General features: G+C 39.3%; 1 protein-coding gene across 4 annotated transcripts in view; it reads right to left on the bottom strand.

Moving 5' to 3' along the window:
• LOC110521306 (receptor-type tyrosine-protein phosphatase beta) overlaps window positions 1-12,637 on the bottom strand; it is a 113,154-nt gene that overhangs the window by 39,037 nt on the left and 61,480 nt on the right. For 3 of the 4 annotated variants that reach the window (XM_090231136.1, XM_090231138.1, XM_090231137.1), the window contains one exon: window positions 12,000-12,260. In XM_090231136.1, the coding sequence (XP_090087262.1) occupies window positions 12,000-12,260 (261 nt within the window). Of the gene's footprint in view, window positions 1-956; window positions 1,218-3,355; window positions 3,617-5,754; window positions 6,016-7,663; window positions 7,925-9,572; window positions 9,834-10,062; window positions 10,324-11,999; window positions 12,261-12,637 lie in introns of all 4 variants that reach the window. The other variant, XM_090231139.1, reaches the window with a different exon arrangement.

Genomic DNA, 12,637 nt, shown 5'->3' with positions numbered 1-12,637 from the left:
GATCAGCCTCTAATATCCACTACCCAGAGGGATGGATCAGCCTCTAATATACACTACCCAGAGGGATGGATCAGCCTCTAATATACACTTCCCAGAGGGATGGATCAGCCTCTAATATCCACTACCCAGAGGGATTGATCAGCCTCTAATATCCACTACCCAGAGGTATGGATCAGCCTCTAATATCCACTACCCAGAGGGATGGATCAGCCTCTAATATCCACTGCCCAGAGGGATGGATCAGCCTCTAATATCCACTACCCAGAGGGATGGATCAGCCTCTAATATCCACTACCCAGAGGGATGGATCAGCCTCTAATACCCACTACCCAGAGGTATGGATCAGCCTCTAGACATGAAAAATGTCCGTTAAGACCAAGAGTTCTGCAACTCAAAAATATCAGATACAGAACGTTGCATAAAGCAGTTAAGAAATAGAGTCCAGACAATTTAAACTTCATCTTACTTGTAAAGAGTGAAACACTGATATTTTTGCCTTCAGTCATCTCATCTCCAGCCACTGCAGTGACCCTGAATGTGTACTTCACTCCAGCAGTCAGCTCAGGTACGTTAAAGGCTGTCTCATTGGTAGTTGTATTCATGTCTCTACTGCCATTAGTCCATTCTACTCTATAGAAGGAGCTGTTTCCCAATGGTTCAATCCAGCTTAGAGACACAGATGATGTTGTGATTTCAGAGACACTAAGGTTCCTGATGACTTCAGGTTCTGTGCATGCAAGAAATGTACATTTTGGGAGAAGAACACACCATTGGATTACCTAGTATCTACCTACAGTACTCTATCCCAGGATTTCAACACTTTTGATTCCAAAAAAGAAAGAGGACCTTACCCTTCCTCTTATTGCCCTATCATTGTTAAATACAGATATTAACATAATCATTACATGGTTCCACTTCAGAGAAAATATTAAGACCATTCCAATGAAAAGGCTTACTTGTAAAGAGTGCTTTCTCCTGAGCTTTTCCTTCAGTTATATTATCACCAGCCACTGCAGTGACCCTGAATGTGTATTTCACTCCAGCAGTCAGCTCAGTTACATTAAAGGCTGTCACATTGGTAGTTGTATTCATATCTCTACTGCCATTAGTCCATTCTACTCTATAGAAGGAGCTGTTTCCCAATGGTTCAATCCAGCTCAGAGACACAGATGATGTTGTGATTTCAGTGACAGTTAGGTTCCTGATGACTGCAGGCTCTGTGCGTGCAAGAAAGTTATATTTTGGGAAAAGATCACCAGAATCATTATTATTCATGGTAATCACCATACAGTCTATATATATATGATCAGAAGCATGTTAATTCTACATACATTTAAGGTCAGTATGTAGGACACAAAAATGGTACCTCTAAAAACACATTTAAAGATAGTAAGCATTATCAATGACATGAAACGTTTTGGGGACAAAAAAATTAGTTTTCAATAAAGGACAAGCACTTAATCATACTATCCAAGCCCAATTTGCAGTTGATTGCAGATAAACACATTTCCTAAATATTCTGGATCAGTTGGAGTCTACACTCCCTTCAAAAGAGAAAATTATGTAAACCAAAACTACAGTGACTGACAGATATACTGGTTAAACATGATGAGTAATCCTTCAGTAGTCTTATCAGCAGCGACTGCAGCAACTATGAGTCTGTACTGCACTCCAGCAGTCAGCTCAGTTACATTAAAGGCTGTCTCAATGGTAGTTCAATTCATATCTCTACTGCCATCAGTCCATTCTACTCTATAGAAGGAGCTGTTTCCCAATGGTTCAATCCAGCTCAGAGACACAGATGATGTCATGATTTCAGAGACAAAGAGGTTCCTGATGACTTCAGGTTCTTACGTGAGCAAGGAATTTGATTTCACGGGACACTAGAAAATATTATATCTTGAAAGACATCTGTATTAAAAGTCCAATGTAGCCATTTGTTTCTCAATATTGAATATTTTCTGGGTAACAATTCGGTACCTTACTGTCATTGTTTTCAATTCAAATGTTCAAAAACAAACAAAAATAGCTTGTCAGCAAAGAACAATTTCTCAAGGAAGAATTTAGCTTGGAATGTCTGGGAGTGGTCTGAGTGGGGAGGGGAAAACTGAAAACTGGATAATATTTTTAATATTTTTAATACATTTAGCTCCTGGATATGTCACCATTCAGGCCAAAAAGTCACCCAACCAAAACAGACTGACATTCCAAACAGCTCTTACACTAAAAAGGCATGATCATAATTTTCACAATTTCATAGTATTATTCCAACCTCATAGTGTGGAAATATATATAAAACACAACAATCTAAATGTTGACTGCACTGGGCCTTTAAATGCTACAATATACACTTCCCAGAGGGATGAACCAGCCTCTAATATACACTGCCCAGAGGTATGGATCAGCCTCTAATATCCACTACCCAGAGGGATGGATCAGCCTCTAATATACACTACCCAGAGGGATGGATCAGCCTCTAATATACACTTCCCAGAGGGATGGATCAGCCTCTAATATCCACTACCCAGAGGGATGGATCAGCCTCTAATATCCACTACCCAGAGGTATGGATCAGCCTCTAATATCCACTACCCAGAGGGATGGATCAGCCTCTAATATCCACTGCCCAGAGGGATGGATCAGCCTCTAATATCCACTACTCAGAGGGATGGATCAGCCTCTAATATCCACTACCCAGAGGGATGGATCAGCCTCTAATACCCACTACCCAGAGGTATGGATCAGCCTCTAGACATGAAAAATGTCCGTTAAGACCAAGAGTTCTGCAACTCAAAAATATCAAATACAGAACGTTGCATAAAGCAGTTAAGAAATAGAGTCCAGACAATTTAAACTTCATCTTACTTGTAAAGAGTGAAACACTGATATTTTTGCCTTCAGTCATCTCATCTCCAGCCACTGCAGTGACCCTGAATGTGTACTTCACTCCAGCAGTCAGCTCAGGTACGTTAAAAGCTGTCTCATTGGTAGTTGTATTCATGTCTCTACTGCCATTAGTCCATTCTACTCTATAGAAGGAGCTGTTTCCCAATGGTTCAATCCAGCTTAGAGACACAGATGATGTTGTGATTTCAGAGACACTAAGGTTCCTGATGACTTCAGGTTCTGTGCATGCAAGAAATGTACATTTTGGGAGAAGAACACACCATTGGATTACCTAGTACCTACCTACAGTACTCTATCCCAGGATTTCAACACTTTTGATTCCAAAAAAGAAAGAGGACCTTACCCTTCCTCTTATTACCCTATCATTGTTAAATACAGATATTAACATAATCATTACATGGTTCCACTTCAGAGAAAATATTAAGACCATTCCAATGAAAAGGCTTACTTGTAAAGAGTGCTTTCTCCTGAGCTTTTCCTTCAGTTATATTATCACCAGCCACTGCAGTGACCCTGAATGTGTATTTCACTCCAGCAGTCAGCTCAGTTACATTAAAGGCTGTCACATTGGTAGTTGTATTCATATCTCTACTGCCATTAGTCCATTCTACTCTATAGAAGGAGCTGTTTCCCAATGGTTCAATCCAGCTCAGAGACACAGATGATGTTGTGATTTCAGTGACAGTCAGGTTCCTGATGACTGCAGGCTCTGTGCGTGCAAGAAAGTTATATTTTGGGAAAAGATCACCAGAATCATTATTATTCATGGTAATCACCATACAGTCTATATATATATGATCAGAAGCATGTTAATTCTACATACATTTAAGGTCAGTATGTAGGACACAAAAATGGTACCTCTAAAAACACATTTAAAGATAGTAAGCATTATCAATGACATGAAACGTTTTGGGGACAAAAAAATTAGTTTTCAATAAAGGACAAGCACTTAATCATACTATCCAAGCCCAATTTGCAGTTGATTGCAGATAAACACATTTCCTAAATATTCTGGATCAGTTGGAGTCTACACTCCCTTCAAAAGAGAAAATTATGTAAACCAAAACTACAGTGACTGACAGATATACTGGTTAAACATGATGAGTAATCCTTCAGTAGTCTTATCAGCAGCGACTGCAGCAACTATGAGTCTGTACTGCACTCCAGCAGTCAGCTCAGTTACATTAAAGGCTGTCTCAATGGTAGTTCAATTCATATCTCTACTGCCATCAGTCCATTCTACTCTATAGAAGGAGCTGTTTCCCAATGGTTCAATCCAGCTCAGAGACACAGATGATGTCATGATTTCAGAGACAAAGAGGTTCCTGATGACTTCAGGTTCTTACGTGAGCAAGGAATTTGATTTCACGGGACACTAGAAAATATTATATCTTGAAAGACATCTGTATTAAAAGTCCAATGTAGCCATTTGTTTCTCAATATTGAATATTTTCTGGGTAACAATTCGGTACCTTACTGTCATTGTTTTCAATTCAAATGTTCAAAAACAAACAAAAATAGCTTGTCAGCAAAGAACAATTTCTCAAGGAAGAATTTAGCTTGGAATGTCTGGGAGTGGTCTGAGTGGGGAGGGGAAAACTGAAAACTGGATAATATTTTTAATATTTTTAATACATTTAGCTCCTGGATATGTCACCATTCAGGCCAAAAAGTCACCCAACCAAAACAGACTGACATTCCAAACAGCTCTTACACTAAAAAGGCATGATCATAATTTTCACAATTTCATAGTATTATTCCAACCTCATAGTGTGGAAATATATATAAAACACAACAATCTAAATGTTGACTGCACTGGGCCTTTAAATGCTACAATATACACTTCCCAGAGGGATGAACCAGCCTCTAATATACACTGCCCAGAGGTATGGATCAGCCTCTAATATCCACTACCCAGAGGGATGGATCAGCCTCTAATATACACTACCCAGAGGGATGGATCAGCCTCTAATATACACTTCCCAGAGGGATGGATCAGCCTCTAATATCCACTACCCAGAGGGATGGATCAGCCTCTAATATCCACTACCCAGAGGTATGGATCAGCCTCTAATATCCACTACCCAGAGGGATGGATCAGCCTCTAATATCCACTGCCCAGAGGGATGGATCAGCCTCTAATATCCACTACTCAGAGGGATGGATCAGCCTCTAATATCCACTACCCAGAGGGATGGATCAGCCTCTAATACCCACTACCCAGAGGTATGGATCAGCCTCTAGACATGAAAAATGTCCGTTAAGACCAAGAGTTCTGCAACTCAAAAATATCAAATACAGAACGTTGCATAAAGCAGTTAAGAAATAGAGTCCAGACAATTTAAACTTCATCTTACTTGTAAAGAGTGAAACACTGATATTTTTGCCTTCAGTCATCTCATCTCCAGCCACTGCAGTGACCCTGAATGTGTACTTCACTCCAGCAGTCAGCTCAGGTACGTTAAAAGCTGTCTCATTGGTAGTTGTATTCATGTCTCTACTGCCATTAGTCCATTCTACTCTATAGAAGGAGCTGTTTCCCAATGGTTCAATCCAGCTTAGAGACACAGATGATGTTGTGATTTCAGAGACACTAAGGTTCCTGATGACTTCAGGTTCTGTGCATGCAAGAAATGTACATTTTGGGAGAAGAACACACCATTGGATTACCTAGTATCTACCTACAGTACTCTATCCCAGGATTTCAACACTTTTGATTCCAAAAAAGAAAGAGGACCTTACCCTTCCTCTTATTACCCTATCATTGTTAAATACAGATATTAACATAATCATTACATGGTTCCACTTCAGAGAAAATATTAAGACCATTCCAATGAAAAGGCTTACTTGTAAAGAGTGCTTTCTCCTGAGCTTTTCCTTCAGTTATATTATCACCAGCCACTGCAGTGACCCTGAATGTGTATTTCACTCCAGCAGTCAGCTCAGTTACATTAAAGGCTGTCACATTGGTAGTTGTATTCATATCTCTACTGCCATTAGTCCATTCTACTCTATAGAAGGAGCTGTTTCCCAATGGTTCAATCCAGCTCAGAGACACAGATGATGTTGTGATTTCAGTGACAGTCAGGTTCCTGATGACTGCAGGCTCTGTGCGTGCAAGAAAGTTATATTTTGGGAAAAGATCACCAGAATCATTATTATTCATGGTAATCACCATACAGTCTATATATATATGATCAGAAGCATGTTAATTCTACATACATTTAAGGTCAGTATGTAGGACACAAAAATGGTACCTCTAAAAACACATTTAAAGATAGTAAGCATTATCAATGACATGAAACGTTTTGGGGACAAAAAAATTAGTTTTCAATAAAGGACAAGCACTTAATCATACTATCCAAGCCCAATTTGCAGTTGATTGCAGATAAACACATTTCCTAAATATTCTGGATCAGTTGGAGTCTACACTCCCTTCAAAAGAGAAAATTATGTGAACCAAAACAACAGTGACTGACAGATATACTGGTTAAACATGATGAGTAATCCTTCAGTAGTCTTATCAGCAGCGACTGCAGCAACTATGAGTCTGTACTGCACTCCAGCAGTCAGCTCAGTTACATTAAAGGCTGTCTCAATGGTAGTTCAATTCATATCTCTACTGCCATCAGTCCATTCTACTCTATAGAAGGAGCTGTTTCCCAATGGTTCAATCCAGCTCAGAGACACAGATGATGTCATGATTTCAGAGACAAAGAGGTTCCTGATGACTTCAGGTTCTTACGTGAGCAAGGAATTTGATTTCACGGGACACTAGAAAATATTATATCTTGAAAGACATCTGTATTAAAAGTCCAATGTAGCCATTTGTTTCTCAATATTGAATATTTTCTGGGTAACAATTCGGTACCTTACTGTCATTGTTTTCAATTCAAATGTTCAAAAACAAACAAAAATAGCTTGTCAGCAAAGAGCAATTTCTCAAGGAAGAATTTAGCTTGGAATGTCTGGGAGTGGTCTGAGTGGGGAGGGGAAAACTGAAAACTGGATAATATTTTTAATATTTTTAATACATTTAGCTCCTGGATATGTCACCATTCAGGCCAAAAAGTCACCCAACCAAAACAGACTGACATTCCAAACAGCTCTTACACTAAAAAGGCATGATCATAATTTTCACAATTTCATAGTATTATTCCAACCTCATAGTGTGGAAATATATATAAAACACAACAATCTAAATGTTGACTGCACTGGGCCTTTAAATGCTACAATATACACTTCCCAGAGGGATGAACCAGCCTCTAATATACACTGCCCAGAGGTATGGATCAGCCTCTAATATCCACTACCCAGAGGGATGGATCAGCCTCTAATATACACTACCCAGAGGGATGGATCAGCCTCTAATATACACTTCCCAGAGGGATGGATCAGCCTCTAATATCCACTACCCAGAGGGATGGATCAGCCTCTAATATCCACTACCCAGAGGTATGGATCAGCCTCTAATATCCACTACCCAGAGGGATGGATCAGCCTCTAATATCCACTGCCCAGAGGGATGGATCAGCCTCTAATATCCACTACCCAGAGGGATGGATCAGCCTCTAATATCCACTACCCAGAGGGATGGATCAGCCTCTAATACCCACTACCCAGAGGTATGGATCAGCCTCTAGACATGAAAAATGTCCGTTAAGACCAAGAGTTCTGCAACTCAAAAATATCAAATACAGAACGTTGCATAAAGCAGTTAAGAAATAGAGTCCAGACAATTTAAACTTCATCTTACTTGTAAAGAGTGAAACACTGATATTTTTGCCTTCAGTCATCTCATCTCCAGCCACTGCAGTGACCCTGAATGTGTATTTCACTCCAGCAGTCAGCTCAGTTACATTAAAGGCTGTCACATTGGTAGTTGTATTCATATCTCTACTGCCATTAGTCCATTCTACTCTATAGAAGGAGCTGTTTCCCAATGGTTCAATCCAGCTCAGAGACACAGATGATGTTGTGATTTCAGTGACAGTCAGGTTCCTGATGACTGCAGGCTCTGTGCGTGCAAGAAAGTTATATTTTGGGAAAAGATCACCAGAATCATTATTATTCATGGTAATCACCATACAGTCTATATATATATGATCAGAAGCATGTTAATTCTACATACATTTAAGGTCAGTATGTAGGACACAAAAATGGTACCTCTAAAAACACATTTAAAGATAGTAAGCATTATCAATGACATGAAACGTTTTGGGGACAAAAAAATTAGTTTTCAATAAAGGACAAGCACTTAATCATACTATCCAAGCCCAATTTGCAGTTGATTGCAGATAAACACATTTCCTAAATATTCTGGATCAGTTGGAGTCTACACTCCCTTCAAAAGAGAAAATTATGTGAACCAAAACAACAGTGACTGACAGATATACTGGTTAAACATGATGAGTAATCCTTCAGTAGTCTTATCAGCAGCGACTGCAGCAACTATGAGTCTGTACTGCACTCCAGCAGTCAGCTCAGTTACATTAAAGGCTGTCTCAATGGTAGTTCAATTCATATCTCTACTGCCATCAGTCCATTCTACTCTATAGAAGGAGCTGTTTCCCAATGGTTCAATCCAGCTCAGAGACACAGATGATGTCATGATTTCAGAGACAAAGAGGTTCCTGATGACTTCAGGTTCTTACGTGAGCAAGGAATTTGATTTCACGGGACACTAGAAAATATTATATCTTGAAAGACATCTGTATTAAAAGTCCAATGTAGCCATTTGTTTCTCAATATTGAATATTTTCTGGGTAACAATTCGGTACCTTACTGTCATTGTTTTCAATTCAAATGTTCAAAAACAAACAAAAATAGCTTGTCAGCAAAGAGCAATTTCTCAAGGAAGAATTTAGCTTGGAATGTCTGGGAGTGGTCTGAGTGGGGAGGGGAAAACTGAAAACTGGATAATATTTTTAATATTTTTAATACATTTAGCTCCTGGATATGTCACCATTCAGGCCAAAAAGTCACCCAACCAAAACAGACTGACATTCCAAACAGCTCTTACACTAAAAAGGCATGATCATAATTTTCACAATTTCATAGTATTATTCCAACCTCATAGTGTGGAAATATATATAAAACACAACAATCTAAATGTTGACTGCACTGGGCCTTTAAATGCTACAATATACACTTCCCAGAGGGATGAACCAGCCTCTAATATACACTGCCCAGAGGTATGGATCAGCCTCTAATATCCACTACCCAGAGGGATGGATCAGCCTCTAATATACACTACCCAGAGGGATGGATCAGCCTCTAATATACACTTCCCAGAGGGATGGATCAGCCTCTAATATCCACTACCCAGAGGGATGGATCAGCCTCTAATATCCACTACCCAGAGGTATGGATCAGCCTCTAATATCCACTACCCAGAGGGATGGATCAGCCTCTAATATCCACTGCCCAGAGGGATGGATCAGCCTCTAATATCCACTACCCAGAGGGATGGATCAGCCTCTAATATCCACTACCCAGAGGGATGGATCAGCCTCTAATACCCACTACCCAGAGGTATGGATCAGCCTCTAGACATGAAAAATGTCCGTTAAGACCAAGAGTTCTGCAACTCAAAAATATCAAATACAGAACGTTGCATAAAGCAGTTAAGAAATAGAGTCCAGACAATTTAAACTTCATCTTACTTGTAAAGAGTGAAACACTGATATTTTTGCCTTCAGTCATCTCATCTCCAGCCACTGCAGTGACCCTGAATGTGTACTTCACTCCAGCAGTCAGCTCAGGTACGTTAAAAGCTGTCTCATTGGTAGTTGTATTCATGTCTCTACTGCCATTAGTCCATTCTACTCTATAGAAGGAGCTGTTTCCCAATGGTTCAATCCAGCTTAGAGACACAGATGATGTTGTGATTTCAGAGACACTAAGGTTCCTGATGACTTCAGGTTCTGTGCATGCAAGAAATGTACATTTTGGGAGAAGAACACACCATTGGATTACCTAGTACCTACCTACAGTACTCTATCCCAGGATTTCAACACTTTTGATTCCAAAAAAGAAAGAGGACCTTACCCTTCCTCTTATTGCCCTATCATTGTTAAATACAGATATTAACATAATCATTACATGGTTCCACTTCAGAGAAAATATTAAGACCATTCCAATGAAAAGGCTTACTTGTAAAGAGTGCTTTCTCCTGAGCTTTTCCTTCAGTTATATTATCACCAGCCACTGCAGTGACCCTGAATGTGTATTTCACTCCAGCAGTCAGCTCAGTTACATTAAAGGCTGTCACATTGGTAGTTGTATTCATATCTCTACTGCCATTAGTCCATTCTACTCTATAGAAGGAGCTGTTTCCCAATGGTTCAATCCAGCTCAGAGACACAGATGATGTTGTGATTTCAGTGACAGTCAGGTTCCTGATGACTGCAGGCTCTGTGCGTGCAAGAAAGTTATATTTTGGGAAAAGATCACCAGAATCATTATTATTCATGGTAATCACCATACAGTCTATATATATATGATCAGAAGCATGCTAATTCTACATACATTTAAGGTCAGTATGTAGGACACAAAAATGGTACCTCTAAAAACACATTTAAAGATAGTAAGCATTATCAATGACATGAAATGTTTTGGGGACAAAAAAATTAGTTTTCAATAAAGGACAAGCACTTAATCATACTATCCAAGCCCAATTTTGCAGTTGATTGCAGATAAACACATTTCCTAAATATTCTGGATCAGTTGGAGTCTACACTCCCTTCAAAAGAGAAAATTATGTGAACCAAAACAACAGTGACTGACAGATATACTGGTTAAACATGATGAGTAATCCTTCAGTAGTCTTATCAGCAGCGACTGCAGCAACTATGAGTCTGTACTGCACTCCAGCAGTCAGCTCAGTTACATTAAAGGCTGTCTCAATGGTAGTTCAATTCATATCTCTACTGCCATCAGTCCATTCTACTCTATAGAAGGAGCTGTTTCCCAATGGTTCAATCCAGCTCAGAGACACAGATGATGTCATGATTTCAGAGACAAAGAGGTTCCTGATGACTTCAGGTTCTTACGTGAGCAAGGAATTTGATTTCACGGGACACTAGAAAATATTATATCTTGAAAGACATCTGTATTAAAAGTCCAATGTAGCCATTTGTTTCTCAATATTGAATATTTTCTGGGTAACAATTCGGTACCTTACTGTCATTGTTTTCAATTCAAATGTTCAAAAACAAACAAAAATAGCTTGTCAGCAAAGAGCAATTTCTCAAGGAAGAATTTAGCTTGGAATGTCTGGGAGTGGTCTGAGTGGGGAGGGGAAACCTGAAAACTGGATAATATTTTTAATATTTTTAATACATTTAGCTCCTGGATATGTCACCATTCAGGCCAAAAAGTCACCCAACCAAAACAGACTGACATTCCAAACAGCTCTTACACTAAAAAGGCATGATCATAATTTTCACAATTTCATAGTATTATTCCAACCTCATAGTGTGGAAATATATATAAAACACAACAATCCAAATGTTGACTGCACTGGGCCTTTAAATGCTACAATATACACTTCCCAGAGGGATGGATCAGCCTCTAATATACACTGCCCAGAGGTATGGATCAGCCTCTAATATACACTGCCCAGAGGTATGGATTAGCCTCTAATATCCACTACCCAGAGGGATGGATCAGCCTCTAATATACACTACCCAGAGGGATGGATCAGCCTCTAATATACACTTCCCAGAGGGATGGATCAGCCTCTAATATACACAACCCAGAGGGATGGATCAGCCTCTAGACATGAAAAATGTCCGTTAACACCAAGAGTTCCGCAACTCAATAATATCAAATATTGCCTTCAGTCATCTCATCCCCATTAATTGCAAGCACCCTGAATGTGTACTTCACTCCAGCAGTCAGCTCAGTTAAGTTAAAGGCGCCTCATTGGTAGTTTCATTCATATCTCTACTGCCATCAATTCATTCTACATAGACAAGGCAACTTTCAAATCATCATGTTCTTGGATCAAAACAACTAATGTATCAATAAATATGAATAGTATCTGTGGCATTGAAACAATCCAACACTAAAGTATCTGAGTTACTTACTTGTATACTTAGAAACTGTCTTGCTCTGTCCTACAGTTGTGTTATCTCCAGCCACTGCAGTGACTGTGAAGAAGTACTGCACTCCAGCAGTGAGAGCAGTAACATTAAAAGAGGTTTCTGGGGTATTCTGACTGCCACTGGTATTGCTATCAGTCCATTCTACTCTGTAGAAGGATCTGTTTCCGAATGGTTCAGTCCAGTTCAGAAACACAGATGATGTTGTGATTTCAGTGGACATGAGGTTTCTGATGATTGCGGGCTCTGTGTGTGCAAGAAAGGGGGTTTGAGGAACAAAAGACAATAGAGTGTCTTCAAATATTGACATTGACTGACTTGTGCAATCCAGCACACATTGTGAGAGAGTTTGTGTAAATCTCGACCAAACAAATGTCACTCAACACTAGTCTTTGATAAAAATACCATCAAATAAACAAGAACTTCTCAACAAAGATATGAAGCAAAACATGTAGTGTTTCCCCTATATTCATTTAGCAAATTGTTGCCGCACTCCAAAAAATATGATACAAAAAAATATATACAGTGAGCTCCAAAAGTATTGGGACAGTGACATATTTTCGTTTTGTTTTGGCTCTGTACTCCAGCACTTTGAATGAGGTAAATTTGCAGACAGTCAAATT

Source organism: Oncorhynchus mykiss, chromosome 4, assembly GCF_057628025.1.
Source record: "Oncorhynchus mykiss isolate SJ-2025 chromosome 4, ASM5762802v1, whole genome shotgun sequence".
In the NCBI taxonomy this organism is placed as follows: domain Eukaryota; kingdom Metazoa; phylum Chordata; class Actinopteri; order Salmoniformes; family Salmonidae; genus Oncorhynchus; species Oncorhynchus mykiss.
Note: the sequence above shows the minus strand (reverse complement) of the source record. Positions and strands in the feature narration are given on the sequence as shown.